Source organism: Amphiura filiformis, chromosome 9 (genome assembly GCF_039555335.1).
Source record: "Amphiura filiformis chromosome 9, Afil_fr2py, whole genome shotgun sequence".
NCBI classification, from domain to species: domain Eukaryota; kingdom Metazoa; phylum Echinodermata; class Ophiuroidea; order Amphilepidida; family Amphiuridae; genus Amphiura; species Amphiura filiformis.
Window position 1 is genome coordinate 14,629,906 of NC_092636.1, and position 22,840 is coordinate 14,652,745.

The 22,840-nt window shown below is 36.9% G+C and overlaps 2 protein-coding genes across 11 annotated transcripts in view; one reads left to right on the forward strand and one right to left on the reverse strand.

The window, feature by feature from the left end:
* The window catches only part of LOC140160672 (rho GTPase-activating protein 26-like), a 136,717-nt gene extending 135,494 nt beyond the window's left edge, over positions 1–1,223 (reverse strand). For 6 of the 10 annotated variants that reach the window (XM_072183948.1, XM_072183952.1, XM_072183950.1 and 3 more), the window contains exon 1: positions 727–1,222. In XM_072183948.1, coding sequence (XP_072040049.1) covers positions 727–880 — 154 coding nt within the window. In that variant the 5' untranslated portion in view covers positions 881–1,222. Of the gene's footprint in view, positions 1–726 lie in introns of all 10 variants that reach the window. The other 4 variants (XM_072183949.1, XM_072183946.1, XM_072183955.1 and 1 more) reach the window with 2 other exon arrangements.
* Positions 1,161–20,031, forward strand: LOC140159987 (zinc finger protein 330-like). The gene is made up of 12 exons (XM_072183254.1): positions 1,161–1,175; positions 1,994–2,008; positions 4,645–4,779; positions 6,275–6,294; positions 7,858–7,928; positions 9,242–9,321; positions 10,295–10,425; positions 11,119–11,222; positions 12,065–12,111; positions 12,639–12,756; positions 15,891–15,992; positions 18,738–20,031. The coding sequence occupies exons 1-12, from the start codon at positions 1,161–1,163 to the stop codon at positions 18,980–18,982; spliced, it is 1,083 nt and encodes a 360-aa protein (XP_072039355.1). The 3' UTR covers positions 18,983–20,031.
* The last annotated feature ends 2,809 nt before the right edge of the window (positions 20,032–22,840 follow it).

Sequence of the window (22,840 nt, forward strand, 5' to 3'; positions counted from 1 at the left end):
AAAACGATGCACTTGTCGGCTGCTACATGTGTCTCATTTCACATAATAACTAAGAATAAATACCAGACTCATCTGAAGTGGAGGTCACTTCAAATCATCCCCCAAGTCACATGATTTAGGAATACAGAGAACATTCCTTTACCGTGTGACTTGGGGTGATTTGAAGTGACCTCCACTTGAGATGAGTCTGGTAATTATTCCTAGCCATTATGTGAAATGAGACACATGTAGCAGCCGACAAGTGCATCGTTTTCATATGGATGTACACATATCAGTTTTAGTTGCCCTAATAACTCCAAATTGACATGACAATTAATTCTATTTGCTCAATTTCATACCAAAATCAAGGAAAACATGGTTTTGTTATTGCAAAATAAGATACAAGAAAATCAGAAAGGTTATATCTGGTCATTTGCAGTAGGCCACTTCAGGTAATCAATATTGGTACTTGAATTGCATGACTCAGTGACTTTAGCGAGTGCCAGCCCAGGCTCAGTTACACCACCCCTCACCCCTGGCCCTGATGATTTCTCTTGCATGCTTGGAAATTAACTTATCACTCTATAATATGTCAGTGTTCTGTTAGTCTCCAAATTCGTCACATAATTCACATCTAAATGATGACATACAGAAGGCAATATTGATCACTCAACATTGATAAAATAAACGCGAAGCTAAAACATTGATACTCATCATGCTGATCGAGTGTATCATGTGTATACTTACTGCGAGCTGCTGCCAGCAAAGCTTTGCTGTCTCGTATCAGATCCTTGATCGCCTTGTTGGTGCGTTCTAACTCCGCTTCATGAGCGTGTATATTCTCCCGAAATTCAGGACTGTCCAAGTAACATTCACTATATTCCAATGGTTGGAGACCCATCGTGACTATGTACTGTTATATTCCAATAGTTTTCAATCGTCAAAAGCCATTATAAAGGCAGTCAGTAGATCAACATTCCAATGTCAAAATTGACTCACTGTGAATGATCCAACCCAAAACCCAATATGGCGAGTTAATGAGGTGCGCAAGCGCATTACAAACTTCTAAAACCCTAATATTTTTCAGATATTTTTTAAGGAGTCCCTTTCCCAAACTGAGCGAAACTAACCACTGTGCTTCAGTGATATTCGCCAAAGTAGCTATTGCTGGATACCTTGGAATGTTTATACAACCGGTTTGGCTTCAAAATATTTCACTGATTTCAGGGGGCGTTTTGTATTTATTTCATTAAAAATTCACGATAAAGGGGTGCCAAGAGGTCAGTACACACACCTGCAACCCGGAAGTGTATTGTACAAGTAAGTGGGAGTGGTTCTCAGCATCTAACTTGCTCCGTACTCTCGTCCGTGTCTACGCTAATTAGACTATTTATAATTGGGTACCGTCGTACTATCACATGCAGTGTTGCCAAAACTTTTCAGTGCCAAGGCGCGGCGCATTGACTCGCCAGGCCGCGGTAAAGGATTCTCAAGTAGCCCAATTTTTAAGCTTCCAAAAAAGCGCCCAATATCGGATATTTTGGCGGATTTACCCGAATTTAGAATGCAAAACACCCAATTGGGCGGAAAAGCACTTGACTTTAAAACCCCGGTTTAAAACCCGCTTTAAAACTTCCGGTACTTACTGGGAAATTACTGACCGATCAATAAATGGCACAAAACCCATTGTAATTTCAATTTAGAGCTTCAAAGACTCAAAACCTTTATAAATCGGCTAAATTGAAAGGAAAATACATCAAATTACTGCCGCGGCCTGAGACTGGCAAAAGTAGCCCAATTTTAGACAAGTAGCGGCACGGTTTTTTGAGTAGCGGCAAGTGATCACCAAGTAGCCCAATTGTGCGCCTAAGGCGCGGCGTTGGCATCACTGATTATTCACATGTGACATTGTGACATGGATTGTCACATTTTGTTTACAACAAGACGTGTCTTTCTACGTTATTCGATAGAAACATATGATATTTCCGCACTGCTACAGTGATCAACAAAGCAGATTATTAAATTCAGTGTAAGTTTTGATCAATATTATGCGTGTAGTACACATGCACAGGAACTTGAAAGTTGAAGTTAAACTTGCATGCTTGAAAAGTGAAACTCATCATGATGATTGACAATCAATGGACAATGACAATATTGACATGATCATCATGATTGACTTGCAACTTCAATTTGCAATGCATGAATACATACACGCACAGATATTGGAACACAGTCAACTGAACATTCAACCATGTCAACATCATTAATATAACATGATCATATTGAACATAATGCTGATTTGCTGAGCTGCATTATTTTAATAGTAGGGCGGCCACATGAGAAATTCAAACCTATACCCTCCTCCTGGTCGAGTTACTTTTTCTGTCAGAATTGTTCATGTGTTCCTTCTCATCTGCAATTGCAAAATCATTGATTTAAAAAACTTTTTGAATTGCCTGATTGCATTGGCCGTTTCCCAGGCCCCAGAAATCAATTGGACAATCCATACAAATATACTACAAGATAAAGATTCACAAAATTGGCAATTTTTAGTTTACCCCATATGGGAAAATCATAAGAGCGATAATTTTTAATAGTTTATCCCATTTTGGGGAAAATCCTGTTTTTGTCATAAATTTGCATATTCACGGAGCGATAATTGTGGGAATAAAACTGAAGTAGCATGATGCCATGAGGTATAGTATTTGTTTATTTTAGTGTTATTTAAATGCAAATATTAAAAATCCAGGGTCAAAATTACTTTCTTCTTCATTATTCATATTTCAAAAATTGCTGAAATCACAAAAATAACACTTTTGGAACCGGAAGTAATTTTCAGGTAAACAATTAGACAATAATAACTGCGCACCATCTAGTTTGAGGTCATTGTGGGAAAGTTGAGGGTTTTGTTTTGGACCAAGGTACCAAGGGCGCACCGAGGTCGAGGAAAAATACCGAGGCCCAAAACAAAACCTGACAATTTCACACAATGAACTCAAAATAGAAGGTGCAAAGTTATTATTGTCATTCATTACCGTCGTATCTGATATTTTGAACAAATCAAAATGGCATTTTATGTCAGAAAATGCTGTTTTTGATTATTAGTTTCCTGTTTACCGCCCGCGTCCAAAATTGAAAATCTGAAAATAATTAATTATTTTATTTTTATTTCTAATTTTCTCCTTTAAAATAACTTTCAACTACTTCTACTTGCCATTTTCTGACTTTAATAATATCAACAACAATAATGATATACGAGTGGATATTTAATGGTAGTTAAACTCTTTAATAACAATAATGATGAATGAACAAAGAGTACAACTCCACCTTCACTTATTTGTAAAATTATCAAATATTGTTGTGAAATAATTAAATGCCCGTTCTAGTCAAAACGAGTCAATAGTTGCTTGTAATTATTTTACCTACCCTACAAAAAAAAATCGACCAGGCGAATTTAACATTCGCGCCGACAACAAGAGCTACCAATCACAGAAGCGCAAAGGAATCGCGTCGGCGTGTGCGTTGCCGTAATACTTAGCTTATACATGCACGGCCTAGCACGCACGCCCTAGCACGCACGTGAAGTCATTGTAGCGCGCCGCGTCAGGAGTCATTGTGAGTTTTTAATGACCGCGCAATAAGTGCGAGGTCTGGCAATCAATCTCTTTTGATTGGATTGCACTTACTGTATATAATGAGGTTATGAATGGTATATATGTGTGTGGGTGCCATTATTGCCAATTATGACCAATTAGGCCAGTATTTCCCAAACCACATGACCAAATTGTAAGTTTTTGAACAGGATTTTGCTCTACTGAGGTTCAAGAATTATGTAAAAATCAGTAGGCATAATTGTACATCTTTGGGAAAATAGTTTTATTTGATGACAAAAAATGATTTTGTGCGCAACCGTTTCATGTGTGACTATACAAAAAATTTCTATCGCCTTACAAGAGTTACCTTGAGTTACTACTAAACGTGGGTTAATTTGAGGGTTGGATGGTTGGTCGGCTGTCTGGGCGGGCATGCAGACGGAAGCAAACTCATTAATCCACTCAGCAGCGTCAAATGCAATAACTGATCAACTTCAAACTTGGTAAGGTGATAGAGTATATGTGATGCGATCAAGCAAAATCAGTCGGAACTCAGAAATATTGATTTTGAGATACAGCCAAACAAAGGAAATATTTCCTTTTGTTATTTGTTGTTTTGGAAATTCTTTAATTGGTCATATCTTAAGAATTGATTGTTCAAATTCAATGGGGTTTTCTGCAAATGCAGCTTTGTAAAGGTTTTTTACTATCCTCAGGCCCGTACGCAGGATTTCTTTTTGGGGGTGCTGATTTCCCCCAAAATTTGGACCTTTTTTTGACCAAAAAGCCGTAAAAACCTGGTTTTTTTTTGCTACGCCGCAAAATTAATAAATTTTGGGAGTTTTGTGTACTTTTGCAAATTGGGTGAGGTGCGGTCGCACCCCCCCTGCGTACGGGCCTGACTATCCTATTTAAAAGAATTTAATATTTCCGAGTTCCGACTGATTTTGCTTGATCGCATCACATATGAGGGCCTCATGTGCTGTATAGTTTTGTGTCAATGTTATTTTCATATATATTTATGAATGTACACAAAATGAAATATACTAATTTAATTTTACTCTACTACTAGTACCAGCACCAGTCACAATGCCTAAGAAAAGACGGAGCTCGTAAGAAGGCTGAGAAGCAGCGTGAAAGACAGAGAGAGATCAGGACATCAGCAGAGAATAAAAGCATTGTAGAAAAACCTTGTAATTTTATCATGGTAAGAATTATGCCCGGGGGGGGTACTCAGTACTTTAAATGACCATACGGGACGTGCATGCAAACATGGGTAGCATTTTCAGCCTTCTGGTATATCAATGACCCTTTTTCAAAGCCTATTTTGGTATATGAATGGGTCCTTTTTCAAAGTTTTCTCAATTTTTTCGGAAAACAGGCCAATTTTTCCTTAATCTAGCCAAAATTTTCAAAATTTTCCCAAAATTTGTAAAAACAAAGACAATTTTGGGTAAATTCGGCCAACATTTTTGACTTTTGGTATATCAATGGGTCCAAATTTCTTGAAAAATTGGTATATTTATGGGTCTACTGCCAAAATCTCAGCGCACATCCCTACCAAAACCAAACTTGAGTACCCCGAATTATGCTAAAAGTCTAAGAGTTCATACCCAGAGAAGATATTTTACACTTCCCACAATGCATTTCTTCCCTGGTACAGTGTGCAACATTGGTTTATAGTATCTAGAAATACCTCACTGAATAGCAGAATCAGTTTATAATTAATTAGAGATCATTTTATTTTTTCAAGAAATTAACCCTAATTATTTATGCAGATTAAAATTAGCAAAATGCTAAATGTAATATACTTCTATTTTACTTGTACTACATAATATGTACCAAGTCTCAGCTAGATAGTCCTTATAGTTAGTTAGGAAATTAACTTTGCATAATTGGGAGTAGTAATTAAATCTTTGCCTAATTCTCTCTCTTGAAAATTTGAAGGCAAGGGGTCGGGCTCAGACCCTTAAAATTTCAAAGGCAAGGGTCCAGAGGACCCTTGGATTTTTTCTTATTTTGAGGCCTGCTTAATTCATGGGCTTATACTGTATTATTTGTGAGGGTTTTATTTTTGTGAGTGGACATGCAACATGCAAAAATACAGTTTTTATCTTTACACTTACATGAATTATGCGAAATAAAGAACTTGTTCAGTTTTAAAAAAATCCCCAAACCGCGAAAAATAATGTACGAATAGATTAGAGTTGGGCGACTTAGTCGCCAATAGTTGTTAGTCGCGACTATTACTGGTAGTCGCGACTACGACTATTGAAAACCAAAACTCGTCAAACGCAAATAAATTAAAATGTTACAAAATCATGTTAAAAGTGCCAGATATCCACACCAAAACCAACCAAATACTTACATATAAACTATGAAAATGTGATAAAAACGTTAGTCATTGTCTTACCAATAGTAACACTATACAAACTAGTAATCAAAAAGTTCATAAATCATCATTAAAATGGTCTTGTTGACTTGTTATTGTAAATTTGCACCAAACTTTCACCCAATTTTTTGGTCCAATTCTGACCACAGATAGTCGCGACTATAGTCGTAGTCGTGACTATTTGCTGTCGACTAGGAAAACAGTGATAGTCGCCCAACTCTAGCATAGATAGCAGTGTATACAGTAATTAATACTTAGTGAATGTATGCCTTAGCCCTTAACATTAATTTTGTTTCATTTTTCTTTTCAGGAATGCGACAAGTGTAAACAGTAAGTGCCCTAATTGGCTATTCCAGTTGAAATCCATACCATATTGGAGATTAAGGCCACGTCTTTCATAGGGGGTGTATGGATTTCAACTGGAATAGGCCGATATAGAGTGAGGTACAGAGTAAAATGTCAAACATTTGTCTCTCTGACCCACTAACAAAATGACTTTACCGAAACACACGTTGCGTGATATTTTTCAATTTTAATCTAAGACAGGTAATGGAAAATGATAAGGGAAGAAAGATTGTCAAATTCACATGATTATTTCATGAGGAATGTCAGTTTAACTACACCCCTGGCCAATATTTTGCATTTTTCTCCAAAATTATAGTGCGTTGGTAACAAGTAAGTTATGTATATTATAGGGGCAAGGACTACAACTACTGCACTGGAAATTCAGCAACTCAAGCCAAGTAGTTATTACTCCACAACTGTTGTCTGTATTGAAATAAAATTTCCAGTGCAGTAGTTGTAGTCCTTGCCCCTATAATATACATATCTTACTTGTCACCAATATGCTATAATTTTTGAGAAAAATGAAAAAATAGTGTAGCACCACTTTAATTATGTATAATCTGAGACAGAATTAAAAGATTAGTTTACGTCAATGTCAATCAAACTCCCCACGACCCTTGATTGGTTAATAGTGCGTAAAAGGAAGGTTGATTCATCTGGTGCAGAAAATGCAAACAAATTATGGTACGTTTACAAGGCAAAAAGCAACTTTTCTTGGAATTGTTGACACAGTGCCTTCAGCAAAATTCCTATTACTAAAACCTAATTTTTGAGATGGTTTATATATTTAAAGGTGTAAAATCATCCATAAGGCAAGCTGTTTTATTGTCGTGTTCAGAATCTCAATCATCACGACACTTGTAAACAAACCGTGCCCAAGTTTGATTGACAGATGACGCCAGACGCAAACTAGTCTTTTTAATTCTGTCTTTGATTATAGTCATTGCCACTCAATATTACAAAAAGATCAATCAGGTAAGTTATCTAGGACTGTAAAAGTGGGCATTTTTGCAGAACAGACTTTTCTCGATCAGTATATAGCTACCACAATTAAAAACATGGAAATATTGTTGATTTTGTTAATTTTGAACACTTCCAAAGAAAAGTGAAGAAGTTTAACTTACATTTCAGGGACTGCCTTTTGAGGAGAGCGGGAGCAATCGCTCTCTACTGCTCTCCTTAAATCTGACATAGGAGAGTGATTTTTAGCTCTCCTTAGTTGACCATTCTCTCCTTGCATTCAATTGTAAATGCTCTAAACAGCTCTACTTGAAGGCTCCAGAAGAGCTATTTAATGCTCTCCTGCAAATTCCAAAAGACAGTCCCTGACATTTTAGTGATGTTTCATGGTAACACTGGTGGTTTCATCAAATGAGCAACCCATAACATCTGACTGCTTGTGATCTTTGAATCTATTCCGTTCTAAATTGTAGTGTTTTGTTTGTTTGATTTTATGCTACATATTTTACAAAAAAAATTTTGATGTCTATATGCAGTAATCAATCATAAACCAATATGTTAACTCTATTTTATGTCATCTTTCCACAGTCGTCAGAAGAATCGTGCCTTTTGTTATTTTTGTAGTGCCGTACAGAAACTTCCTGTGTGTGCCCATTGTGGTAGGTCTACAATGATTATATTATTCAAGTTTTAATAGACGAGACTTTTAATATTGTGGATTGAGAATGGCGTACACGAAATAGGGCACAGAACCTACGCAAAATGCACTTTGCATGTTTTTGAACATGCCTTTGTGAAATCACACGAGTGTAAAATTTGAACTTATGTGTTCAGAAGCAAAAGAATAAGTTTTGCCTTTAATAAGTTTTGGCTAGAATATTCACGGGATCCGTGAGTCAATTTACTCAGTTTTTCTCATTTGAAAATTTGTGTTATATAGCGAATTAAAAAAAAAATTGATATCATCAGGACATTCCTTGTATTCAGAATGCAATTTGGTGTGTCTGATGTGCTCTCAGGTCCCACAAGAAAATACTGTGCAAACGTTGATATCCGATTCCTTAAGGGGGTACTACACCCCTGGCCAATTTTTTGCCTATTTTTGCATTTTTCTCAAAAATTATAGCGCATTGGTGACAAGTAAGATATGTATATTATAGGGCACAGACAACAGTTGTGGAGTTACAGTCAAAAATGAGGGAAAACCAATATTTGATCAATAAATCAATAACTACTTGCCTTGAGTTGCTGAATTTTCAGTGCAGTAGTTGTAGTCCTTGCCCCTATATACATATCTTATTTTTTGTCACCAATGCGCTATAATTTTTGAGAAAAATGCAAAAATAGGCAATTTATATTCATGATATTGCCAGGGGTGTAGTACCCCCTTAATTGTGCAACAATTGCCACTTATACAGTAGATTCTTGCAAGTCAATTGATGTCCAGCAACTCAATCAAGTGCTACTCCTGGGTTGTTTTTTCGGAGTAAACATATTGAAAGGATAGATCTAGATATTTTATTTCCATGCCAAAGTGTAATACATACATAACATTACATACATTTCATTGATTATTTTTTTAGATTAATAAATTTCTTAAAGTGAATAATTTGATTAACATGTCACTAATTAGGCATGGCGGAGCCGTCCAAAAGGCCAAAGGAGGCCAGAGGTGGACAACACCTTCCATCTTACATTACATTACATTACACAAGGACTTGGAGCAACCCAGAGTATATGCAAGCAGAGTTTGCTTGTAATTGTAATATCTTACATTAATTTTGATAACTGATTATAAAAAAGATATGAACAATTAGAATTCATACCTGAAACTAATCTTCATGCAAATCTTTGGGGTTGATTGTCGCAGCATTACGAAAACACCCTAAAAAGCATGTATTTGGCCCTTATTTAAATGTGAACTTTTAGTCGATAAACTATCCCATAACACCATGTTACAATTGTTTTGTAGGAAAAACCAAGTGTATGGCCAAAGGTGGTGACTGTGTTGTGAGACATCCAGGTCTTCATGCTACGGGATTAGGGATGGTGGTAAGTTGATATTGGGTCAAATAAAACCAGAAAGTGAATTAATACTTGATCACGTTTGCAGAAAAGCGAATCGCATCATTACATGCATGTTCTTTATTTATTTCCGTTTTTAGTATTTAGCCAATCAATCAATGACCATCACTTTTGCAAAAGCAAGTTGATCAAATTTCAATTTCCAAGCAATAAGTTCATAAACATATTTTGGGATAGGCTTTTACAACAGCAGTTCATAACAGTTAGTAAGTTTTTAGCGGGCTCGCTGTTGGACTAAACTTGTCCGACGGCGAACCCGCTAAAAACTTTCTTATTGTTCAAATCACATGTTAAGGCCCTATCTGTAATAGCTGCCGTATGTCATATTTTGAGATTGCCCAATGTTGAATGTAGAAAATGTCAAATGTCTATAGGGCAGCTATTGCAGGTAATGCTCTCTATCTTGCACTAACCTCTCAAACCTCAGAACCGCAAAGTTGAAACTTCACATCTTTCAAAATCGGTGATTAGTTGTTTGGTTATCAAAAATTTCCTTCACCCAATGGAATTTGGGGAGCTGCACAGTGCACAATCAATTGGTGGATGTTACAATCTACAGTAGGAATTCCAATTGAATGAACGCAGCTTTCAACAGCTGTACTTGATCCAACTGTGATTGTATATCGCGTATTTCAAACTACAACGTAAACGCACAACCTTGGATACAATGCTAATCGATCACAAGTGCATTGGCATGGTTTTATTCACTTCCGCGTTACGCATGCACAGTCGCACATGCTTGCATACGTCACACAGTGTACGCAAAAAATGTTACGCTATTGAACGCTGCGTTCATTCAATTGGAATTCCTACTATAAGTGCGGATAGGTTGATGATTCACCATGGCAGCAAAATTGAGCTTTGAATCTTCAGATCTGGTAAAAAGGCACTTTATAAAAGCCAACATTTATTTCATTTATTTTATCTTTTGGTATTTCAGGGAGCTATATGTGATTTTTGTGAGGCATGGGTTTGTCACGGCAAGAAATGCCTTGGTACACATGCGTGTGAATGTCCTCTGATTGATGCTGACTGTATAGAATGTGAGAGAGGAGTCTGGGACCATGGTAAGTCAGCCCTAATATGGTGAAAGGGTGTCCTAATATGGTAAAAAGGTGCCCTAATATGGTGAAAAGGTAAAGAAGTCAACCCTGCATTTTTACAGGACAGAGTTCCGATATCTCTTTCGTAAGTGATTAGGCCAGACTCCACCATGAAATATGTTGCTCCTCCACAGCGAGTCTGCTACCTTCTCAGCATTAAAGAATGCAGATACCCATTTAGCTGGGTGGAGAGGAGTAAGCAAGATGGGGTCGCCGGGCTCAAACCTGCAACCTTCTGATTATACGTCGAAACCTGTTCCGCTCTGCCACCTAAAATGGTAAAAGGGTGTCCTAATAATGATCACAGCAAGAAATACATTTCTACACACGTGTGTGAATGTTCTCTGTTTGATACCGGGTATACAAAATGTGAGAGAGGAGTTTTGTGACCATGGTAAGTCAGACCTAATATGGTATAAGAATGCCCTAATATGGTAAAATGGTGTTCTAATATGGTAAATGGGTACCCTAATTAAGTTGCAGGATCTTTAATATTTGATTCCTGTATAACTTGGAAATGTACTCTTGACCCGTTGCAGCACATAATTTCTGAACCAATGGTCGCAGTGAGTAAAAACATCATTTTTGGATTCTTGGGCCTAGACAAATAATTTGTCTCTCTCTGCTTTATCATGTTTTGATATTTTTGTTTATCTATTAGGTGGGCGCTCTTCAAGTGTAGTTTCTGTGCAGGCTTCCTATGTGAGGATGATCAATTTGAACATCAAGCCAGCTGTCAGCAAATAGATGGAGATTCGTTTAAGTGTAAGTAAGAACTATTTTGATTGGGTACAAAAGAGTAGTATATCATATATTGAGCCAATCAGGGATATGGTAAGAAAAGTCAGTAGGGCTGAACGCTAATTGCTGAGAGAACGTAAAGCTATATTTTGATTGGTTGCTCAGATATCATATAACTAAGCAATCAGGAACTCAGTAACACAGGCAGTAGTGCCCATGGGGGTTACGTTTGAGTAAATAAGTGTAAAGGCTTTCATTATGTGATTCCATAAGGGGCTGTACAACAATAATGCCTTTTAAAGGAGTAATATCAAAAACATTTACAAAAACATGGACAGTGCCTATCAAATTGGAAGCAGAATGACCTGTGCAAAAAAACAAAATCACTGGTCATATTTTTTTTATAGATTTTATGCCACAGGACATAAGTTGGGTCTTTATTGACTCGCGCAATAACAAAAACCAAATAATTCTGGCTTATTACGAGTTGATCATAGTAAATCTGAATTTCTCTATCAACATACTGTACGGCAAATATGAGAAAACAAATGGTGCTTTTTTTTTTGCTAGAAGCCTGAATTTAATGAAAGCAAAAGCTATATTTCCCTCAGTGGCCCTCTTCACCATTATGTTAAATATGTTGACAAAGCAGGACACAAATTGTGCAATATTGTTAAAATTAATTCAAAATGATCACAATTTATCACCATATTTGGAACCAGCTTGAAAAATGCATTCAATATGAGTCCAAACAAACCTAGTATTGATGTTAAAGTTTCCATGTTATCCCAGTGAATGGTGACCACTATTTATAACATACTTATCTGTAATTTGTTCAATATTGTATTGTTTATTTATATTTGCAGGTTCTTCGTGTAATCGCCTTGGTCAATTCTCATGTCTGAAGTGTAAGGTAAGTGTGTAACATTCACTTGTTACTTATTGCATTGCACTGTCATCAGCAGTGATGTAGTCGAGATCAACACCTAGACCTTCACTTCTAAGACCAAGACCTACACATTGACTGAGTCCTTGATACTACAAGATCGAGACCAAACATTGAAGAATTGGTGAATTATTTGTTGATGTTTGAACTTATATTACAAATGCAATCTTGCCTTTTGATGTTGGCAAAATACACTTTTATGCAGTGCCTTTCACTATTATAGTAGTTTTCAGCGAATGTGTTACTGTACTTCTGATAGCATTTTAGACATATACCATTGACTCGTAGAAGACGATATATAAACAATTGGAATAATTGCAATAAACTAGTTTTAGTCAAATTTATATTAGATTTTTATATATGTGATACAATCTGGTCCATGGAGGCCACAGGAGGCATTTATGAAAATTGAGTTACTATGATTATTATCGTATACAAACATTAAGGGAACTGATAGCAACGTTTGCACATTATTCTGTCGTGACTAATTTCAGGTTTGTTTCTGTGACGACCATGTGAGAAGAAAAGGTTTCAAATACAACAAAGGAGACCCAATTCCATGTCCCAAGTGTAGTTACCAGACCCAGGAAACTAAGGACCTTAGTATGTCAGGTAAGAAAAGTAACATGTATAGTATGGGGTGTTCCACAAGGGTCAATTTTGGGACCTTTATGTCGAGATTGCCCAGCTGTTTTAAATACAACAAAGGGGATGCAATTCCATGTCCCAAGTGTAGTTACCAGACCCAGGAAACTAAGGACCTCAGTATGTCAGGTAAGAAAAGTAACATGTATAGTATGGGGTGTTCCACAAGGGTCAATTTTGGGACCTTTATGTCGAGATTGCCCAGCTGTTTTAAATACAACAAAGGAGACCCAATTCCATGTCCCAAGTGTAGTTACCAGACCCAGGAAACTAAGGACCTCAGTATGTCAGGTAAGAAAAGTAACATGTATAGTATGGGGCGTTCCGCAAGGGTCAATTTTGGGACCCTTATGTTAAGAATGCCCAGCCGTATTAAATACAACCAAGGAGATGCAATTCCATGTCCCAAGTGTAGTTACCAGACCCAGGAAACTAAGGACCTCATTATGTCAGGTAAGAAAAGTAACATGTATAGTATGGGGTGTTCCACAATGTTCAATTTTGGGAACCTTATGTTAAGAATGCCCAGCCGTATTAAATACAACAAAGGAGATGCAATTCCATGTCCCAAGTGTAGTTACCAGACCCAGGAAACTAAGGACCTTAGTATGTCAGGTAAGAAAAGTAACATGTATAGTATGGGGTGTTCCACAATGTTCAATTTTGGGAACCTTATGTTAAGAATGCCCAGCCGTATTAAATACAACCAAGGAGATGCAATTCCATGTCCCAAGTGTAGTTACCAGACCCAGGAAACTAAGGACCTCAGTATGTCAGGTAAGAAAAGTAACATGTATAGTATGGGGTGTTCCTTCCGCAAGGGTCAATTTTGGGACCTTTATGTCGAGATTGCCCAAGCGGTTTGACATACAACAAAGGAGATGCAATTCCATGTCCCAAGTGTAGTTACCAGACCCAGGAAATTAAGGACCTCAGTATGTCAGGTAAGAAAAGTAACATGTATAGTATGGGGCGTTCCGCAAGGGTCAATTTTGGGACCCTCATGTTAAGAATGCCCAGCCGTATTAAATACAACAAAGGAGACCCAATTCCATGTCCCAAGTGTAGTTACCAGACCCAGGAAACTAAGGACCTCAGTATGTCAGGTAAGAAAAGTAACATGTATAGTATGGGGCGTTCCTTCCGCAAGGGTCAATTTTGGGACCTTTATGTCGAGATTGCCCAAGCGGTTTGACATACAACAAAGGAGATGCAATTCCATGTCCCAAGTGTAGTTACCAGACCCAGGAAATTAAGGACCTCAGTATGTCAGGTAAGAAAAGTAACATGTATAGTATGGGGCGTTCCGCAAGGGTCAATTTTGGGACCCTCATGTTAAGAATGCCCAGCCGTATTAAATACAACAAAGGAGACCCAATTCCATGTCCCAAGTGTAGTTACCAGACCCAGGAAATTAAGGACCTCAGTATGTCAGGTAAGAAAAGTAACATGTATAGTATGGGGCGTTCCGCAAGGGTCAATTTTGGGACCCTCATGTTAAGAATGCCCAGCCAGTATTAAATACATACAACAAAGGAGACCCAATTCCATGTCCCAAGTGTAGTTACCAGACCCAGGAAATTAAGGACCTCAGTATGTCAGGTAAGAAAAGTAACATGTATAGTATGGGCGTTCATAGGGTCAATTTTGGGACCCTCATGTTAAGAATGCCCAGCCGCATTAAATACAACAAAGGAGACCCAATTCCATGTCCCAAGTGTAGTTACCAGACCCAGGAAATTAAGGACCTCAGTATGTCAGGTAAGAAAAGTAACATGTATAGTATGGGCGTTCCATGGGTCAATTTTGGGACCCTCATGTTAAGAATGCCCAGCCGTATTAAATACAACAAAGGAGACCCAATTCCATGTCCCAAGTGTAGTTACCAGACCCAGGAAATTAAGGACCTCAGTATGTCAGGTAAGAAAAGTAACATGTATAGTATGGGGCGTTCCTTCCGCAAGGGTCAATTTTGGGACCCTCATGTTAAGAATGCCCAGCCGTATTAAATACAACAAAGGAGACCCAATTCCATGTCCCAAGTGTAGTTACCAGACCCAGGAAATTAAGGACCTCAGTATGTCAGGTAAGAAAAGTAACATGTATAGTATGGGGTGTTCCTTCCACAAGGGTCAATTTTGGGACCCTCATGTTAAGAATGCCCAGCCGTATTAAATACAACAAAGGAGACCCAATTCCATGTCCCAAGTGTAGTTACCAGACCCAGGAAACTAAGGACCTCAGTATGTCAGGTAAGAAAAGTAACATGTATAGTATGGGGCGTTCCGCAAGGGTCAATTTTGGGACCCTCATGTTAAGAATGCCCAGCCGTATTAAATACAACAAAGGAGATGCAATTCCATGTCCCAAGTGTAGTTACCAGACCCAGGAAACTAAGGACCTCAGTATGTCAGGTAAGAAAAGTAACATGTATAGTATGGGGTGTTCCGCAAGGGTCAATTTTGGGACCCTCATGTTGAGATTACCCAGCCGTATTAAATACAACAAAGGAGATGCAATTCCATGTCCCAAGTGTAGTCTCAGACCCAGGAAATTAAGGAACTTAGTATGTCAAGGTAAAAAAAAAACCAGCTTCTCTATAATTATGTACTCCATGCATCACCATGCTTTTATTCCCCTGTATTTTTGGTCCCGCAACAACCCTTTTGTGTTTGGCTTATGTTTTGGTGCAGGTTGGCTGTTTGGTACTCTGACTAGCTGGGTGGGCAGAAGCAAAATCCACTCTGCAGCCTACACAGAATAAGCGATTAACTTCATTATTATGTTTTCAGAATCTTGCATACTATACCTTTGTACATAACATAGCTGTCTGATTAATTCACCACTCAGACAGTAGCTGCATTTGCATATATCTGAAGCAGTGGCGTGAGTGTCATGGGGGGGGCATGTGCCCTCTAATCGAAAAAACAGCTTGTGCCCCGTGGGAAAATTGCAGAAAAAGCTTGTGCCCCCCAATTAGATCCGTTGCCCCCAATCGTGGTCGGTGCCTCAATCTATTACTAGGGTAGTAGGGTTATGGTTAGGATGTGGATGTGTATGTAAGAGGTCATTCTATTTTCCATGTTGTTTCATCTTTACAGTGAGGAAATATGACTATGGGAGGAAGGCAGGTGGTGATGATGATGATGATTACGGTGGTTATTATGGAGGCTATGGAGGGGGGGGAGGAGGAGGAGGTGGAGGTGAGTGCATTTTGAGGGGTTAGTGCCCTGCTGCAATAGCTGCCCTGTAGACATTTGACAATTTCTGCATTGTATAGTGTACGCAATCAAATATGATACCTGGCAGCTATTGCAGATGGGCCTTTGATATTTCTTGCAACATGCAACAGTGATTTTTGTGACGTTAATATTTTCATGTTTAATTTCAGAACTGCAAATGTAAGAGCTCGCAAAATATTTGTTACCATAGGCTTTAAGGGGGTACTACACCCCTGTAGTAAATTTGTGACTATTTTTGCATTTTTCTCAAAAAATAATAACACACTGGTAACAAAAGTTACGTTATATTATTGGGGCAAGGAATCCAATTACTACACTGAAATTTCAGTGACCCAAGACAAGCGTTAAGTATATATGATAGGAAATGAGGTACATCCTAGCGGTACCTTATTTCTTATCATAAATAACGAACCACTTGTCTTGGGTCACTGAAATTCCAGTGTAGTAATTGGATTCCTTGCCCCTATATTATATATAACTTTTGCTACCAGTGTGTTATTAGTTTTTGAGAAAAATGCAAAAATAGACACAAATCGAGGGGTGTAGTACCCCCTTAATGTATAACTGTTTGCAATCATGAATATGAAACTGCAAAAATGCCCCGAAATTCACAAAAAATCAACACCGCGCAAAATATCACACTGTGCAGTATTTTACTTGTAGTGTGTCAGATATGGCACATTTATTGATTATCAGCTAAACAAGCTCAAGAAATTAGACTTACCAATCTATGAAGTAAAATTACTTCACATACAAAGAAAGTAATGGTGAGACCACTGGATGAGGATACAAAACACATCAAAGATCAATGGATTTGATCTTGAGTATGCCCTGATCAACTTGATGTGGGGAAAGCCTTCAAATTCAAACAGGATTCAAAGGGACTAGTAATAAATGTGAGCACACACAGGGTTGCCAAATCTGTGATTTGGTAGCCCAGTTGGGTGACTGCAGAAGATTTTCTCAGTGACTTTTGACAATTTCCTGTCCTTTAGAAACTAATCATTAAAAAAAATGATTGGGCGACTTATCAACATTGGCTACTGCAACTTCCGGTAGTTTCCTCTCCCATAGAAACCAATGGTTAAGGGCAAAATTGGGTAACTTTTCAAATTGTTGGCAACCCTAAGCATACTATACTAAACCAACAATAAATAGATGAAACCATATCATTTGTTTTCATCTGTTTGGTTTATTGTTGCCAGGGCTGTAGCTAGCGAGGGGGGGGGGGGGTATGTAATGAGACCCCTCCCCCCCACACCTAGATTTGTCAGCAAAAAGCAAGTATTGTTGGCAAAATAATGCACTCGTTGGCGAATTACAGTGCATCAAAGAGTTGCACTTTTGTATTGTTTACTTGATTCTTGTTAGTTCCTGTTGTTTTTGCAGGTTTTACTCTTCTATGGGCCGTGGAATTATACATCTTTGGCAATTAAACTTTACCCACTTCTCTACCCATGTTTCCCCTTATGTATGACTTGTGTAGATTTGTTTCCCCACATCAAACTAGTGTAAACTACAAGAAGTTATTTCACATATCCCATGTGCATTTAATTTTATACAATTCTCGCTATTCACAATAAGAGGCGCCGCCAGCAGTTTGCGATGTAATCGTGATGTATCATGGGAAAATCGGTCGTATCATGGGAAAAGGTCGACATCCAAGTACGCGCAATACGAATATTACCATGCTATTACATAGGAACACGTGACATTATTTTTAGTTTGTCAATATAACGGTATTACACGCAAATCGATAGAGAAAAAATTAATTGTGCACATTTCAAATCACATTATTAAGTATTATTGAGTATCGATTCGCGTGTAACACCTTTATTTTGACAAACTAAAAAATATTGTCACGTGTTCCTATGTAATAGCATGGTAATATTCAGATTATGCGCGGACTTGGATTTCGACCTTTCCCATGATACATCACGATTATTATCGCAAACCGCTGGCGGCGCCTTATTGTGAATAGCGAGAATTCATGTTTTTTAAGGGCTGGGGTATGAACGTTTGGACAGTATTTATTGTGGGACATTAGAGCACATCAGACATATCGATTGCATTCTGAATACTGAAGAATGTCATTCTGATATCAAATAATTTTGATTTTTGAAATTAGCAATTTAATACACATTTTATGGCAAATCATTAAAATTGATATTTAACAGTACTTGAAGTAAACTTTATAAATCTGATGATTTATACTTAAAGTGTATGTAGGTGGGATGAAAAGCCCGACGATCAATTGAAAATTTTGACCTTTACGATTGAAGATATGGATTTTTTCCCCAAAACACCAACAAAAATTAGGTCTTTTTGGGAAAAAAATCCATATCTTCAATATGAGAGGTCAAAATTTTCAATTGACCGTCCGGCTTTTTCCTCCCTGCTACATACACACTTTAAGAATATGTCATTAGATTTATATAATTTACTTCGAGGACTGTTATATATCAAAATTTGAAAAATATCAAATTTTTATAATTTGTCATAAAATTTGTATTATATTGTGATTTTCAAAAATGAAAATTATTTGATATCAGAAAGACATGCTTCAGATTCAGAATGCAATTCGATAGGTCTGAGGTGCTCTCATGTCCCACAAAAATACTACTCGAAACGCAATAAACGCTCATTTTAGATCCCTTAAGGTGCTGCTACCAATATAAATCCTACTTCCTTCTCTTCTTTACTCAGGATTCACTTTCGGTGGAGTTTCAGTTGGTGATGGTGGAGCAAGCTACAGCTATGGTGGCGGAGCAGATGACGATGATGATGATGATGATTACAATGATGATGATGAGGAGGAAGAGGATGAAGAAGAGGAAGCAGAAGATAGTGTAGCTAATGAATTAGGTAATATCAACATAGGTACAATGTATGCATCGGGACAAGCGTCATATGAGTATTATGATAAAGAAGACAAGGCAGATAAGTCATAATCGTGTAACTGGGTATCAGTTGCTCCATGGTGGGGGTGGTGTGGGGTACAATGTATGCATCGGGACAAGCGTTATACGAGTATTATGAAAAAGAAGACAAGGCAGATAAATCATTATCTTGACCGGAATCAGTTTCGACATGGGGGGGTAATTCTTTGTAAAATGTAGGATGAAATTTAATTAAAATTTGGTATGATTAATATTTTTATTCGAATTGAAGTGTTTAAGAGTGAGAATCAAGGTATTGTTTTAAGCTGCTGTCGTGCATCTATCGCATCATACAACAGGCGACATCATTATTTTTGGCGTAAAGTAACTCAGCTTTGCCTTGTTCTACTTAAAATAATGATGTTACCAGTATTGAAAAAAAAAAAAACATGTTTGTTTCCTGTAGCAGGTCAAAAAAGTCAAATGCGAAATGCGGTTTTTTATTTTATTTTTTTTTATAATCCATGTCTTCAAAAGAAAAAAAAAACCTTTTTTGCTGTAAATTGGAATGGAAATTTACAGTGGGTCTCTCTGACACAAAAAAAGTATTAAAAAAATGTGTGATGTTTTCTCCAGTAGTTTTTTTTTTTTTTTAAAAGTGAAAAAAAAAATCTAAATGCGCAAAAAAGCCGTCAAAAACGAAATGCGCGCGCTACAGGAAACAAACTTGTTTTTTTTGGCATTATATGAGACAATAGATCGACGACAGCAACTAACAACAATACGCTAGTTCTCTAAATCAAATCATAATCCTATGGGCTATTCCATTTAAAATCCACACTCCCCCTGTGGAAGATTTTGGAAATATCACCCACAGGGGGAGTATGAATTTCAAATGGAATTAGCATATTAACCAAATGTCGTACTCTCTCTGAGATAGATTCAACCTGAATCTTCAACAGAGGGAGGGCAAGTTTCAAATGGGGCTGCCTAATATGCTATATGAAATTCAAACTCCCCCTGTGGCAGATATTTCCAAAATCTTCCACAGGGGGAGTGTGGATTTTAAATGGAAGAGCCCAATTAAAGGATGAACATTGAGCAAGATTGACCAAGATATGCGCCTCAAACTCTCAAACCCCAAAATGAAAAGTTGCAATTTTAACGATTCAATTGTGCCTGTTACACTGTGTGCTTTATTGATTGGCCCGTGGTGCTTGTGTGCAATACCACGATGCGTTTCCATTGAAAATCGTTGAAAATGCAACTTTTGAGTTTGAGGATTTGGAGGCGCATATCTTGGTCAATTCTTGTTCGTTTTCCACGAACAGGGTGACAAATGAGAAAGCAAAGTCCAATTAACAAAATGTATATTTCAGAATAATCCAAAATTATCAAGTTATTGAACAGCAAGGATGAATATAACTGACAAGTTTCTTTTTGTACCTGGTGTATTTATAATTTATACTAAACAACTCAAGAGAAAGTTAATCAAGTTCTATAAATGTTGTAAATATATTATAGGCAACATATCTAATTCTCGATCATGAGAGCCAACTTGGGTATGCACAAGACCACCCGCTTACGACGTAAACACAGCTTTTGAGAATTGACCAATTAGGTTTCCGAATACGGTCATCGCTGGCAAGGTCAAGGTTCGGTTATGTAGGTCGCACAATTGTGTTATTCCACAAAAGGTACACTGTCGCAGAAGGTACAATATCATGATCAAGAATTAGATATTTTGCCTGTAGTATGAGTAACTTTAAAATAAAAAAATATAATTTGCTCACATTAAATTTGAACATGTAGGTAAAACTTGATTTTTATCTCTTTTTTATTTTTGTTCTAGAATTTTTGACATTGGGCTATTCATATTTAAATCCACACACCTAAAGTCAAACACAGGGGGTGTAGATTTCAAATGGAATCATCCATTCAAGTAACCCCCATTGGAAATCTACACCCTGTGTGTGGAAGATAAAGGTCATGTCTTCCATAGGGGCTGTATGGATTTCAACTGGAATTACCTTTTACCTTATTTGGGAGTGTGCTTCTTTCCAGACTTTCCATTAACAAGCTCACTTGAGTGATATCCATGCCAAATTTGAAGAAAAAAATGTTGGTCCATATTGTTGGCAAATTGCTACATAATAATAAGTTTCCACACAGATTATCCTTGTGATTAGTTGGTCCCTTTGGTGAATTTTCTCGAAAGCTTTCTTATAGTTTCATTCACCCAATCACTCATTTTATTTTATTCTCAATTTAATTAACAAAATAACATAATTTATGCTCCACTTTTGTTTATTCACAGGAGAGAAAAAGGGTTTGTCCTTTGACCCCCCTCCCCCTCTCCTGTTGAAGAAGAGTTTGGAATTACAATCAAACAGTTTGAGCAATTCCAGATCCAAAAATGGTTGTTTTTTCTTCAAAAACAAGCGGAAAAGGTGTGGAATATTTTGGGAATAATATCAAATTTACCTGAATAAGGACCAAAAGCTGTCAAATTCAACTAGATTTTAACATTTTTAGATTACTTTTTTCAGCTGCATCTTAACATACATTGTAAATGTGCACAAATTTCCACCTGGATAGTTCAACTTGAAATAAGAGATAGCGAGATAATTAAAAAAGAATGACCATGTTCCTGGTTTTTTTAACTGGTCTCAAATCGTTAGAATGCAAGTCCCCAGCAAACACAAACATGTTTTTAAAACATTATAAACTTGTTATAAACTTATTTGGATGTGGACATAACATTTTAACATCATTTAAATGTTGGATTATATCAAGGTCATGAAAACATTTTCAAAACATTTGATATGAATATGAAAAACACTACAATAACATTTTATCAGTGTTGTCAAAATGTTATTGTAAAAGAGTTTTTCGTGAACATTTTTGTAACATATTCTGTCAGAACTTAATAACATATTAGAATGTTGTGGATCACATTTCCAAAAATAATTTCTGCATGATAATATTAAAACATTTTATACCCTTTATATAACCTGACATTTAAACATTTTCTGTAAAACATTTTGTGTTTGCTGGGTACATTTTTCATTATTTTACAGGAGAAGCATTTGTTTTATTATAAGCGGTGAATCTTGGGATCAGTAAATATTTGATAAAGATTTGGTATTTTAAAGTATAAATTATAATTATTGTTGTTAAAAGTTGATAATTACAGAATATAATATTAATAAAGGAATATCTTGAAAGATTTTGTATACCTTGATATTTATTTGCATGAAATTTATCTGAATTTGAATGTTGTCATATGTGACCTCCCATGAAATGAGCGTAAAGTCGCAAGTTGGGAGTTTCAAGACGTACACTGTTGAGTTGCTGTTCTTTATTTGAAAACACTTGTATAATCAGTGGTAATCGTCGGCTGTATTCCATAGTGGCATGTAGTGATTTTTGGTCATTTTTTGCACATTGGGACATATGTTTTTAAGGGTGTTCTGTTTCATTTTTCTAAGTCTCATCAGTCATAATTAGCTAATTAATTAGTAATTAATTAATTAAATGTATGCGATAGTTACAAAGTGACATTTTTGTATTCCATAGTGGCGTATCGACCATACGCCACTTTTTATACAAATTTTATAATTATGAAATATCGGCAAAAATGAAAAACATCGTATGTCATAGTGGCGTACACGTATCGGACCTATAGGCCACTATGGAATATGAACGACGAAAAGTAACGCCATAGGGATTACACAGCGACCGAGGTGGCGTACGGTTAACGTTAGGTTAGGGTATTGCGTTTTGTTTGTTTGTTTTATTTTCAGTTTGCCAGCAATAGTATGTATTTATTTCTTTTGAAAATATATAACAATAAAATCTATTTAGTTTACTACAGAAATTTCACATCATTTACAAAATATAATGAATGTCTGATTTACACAACTCGAT

Excerpts from the sequence above, each read along its gene's own strand:
- LOC140159987 (XM_072183254.1), top strand. Across the intron at positions 4,780-6,274 it reads AACCTTGTAATTTTATCATG|GAATGCGACAAGTGTAAACA; the intron begins GTAAGAATTATG and ends TTTTCTTTTCAG. Across the intron at positions 12,112-12,638 it reads TCTCATGTCTGAAGTGTAAG|GTTTGTTTCTGTGACGACCA; the intron begins GTAAGTGTGTAA and ends GACTAATTTCAG.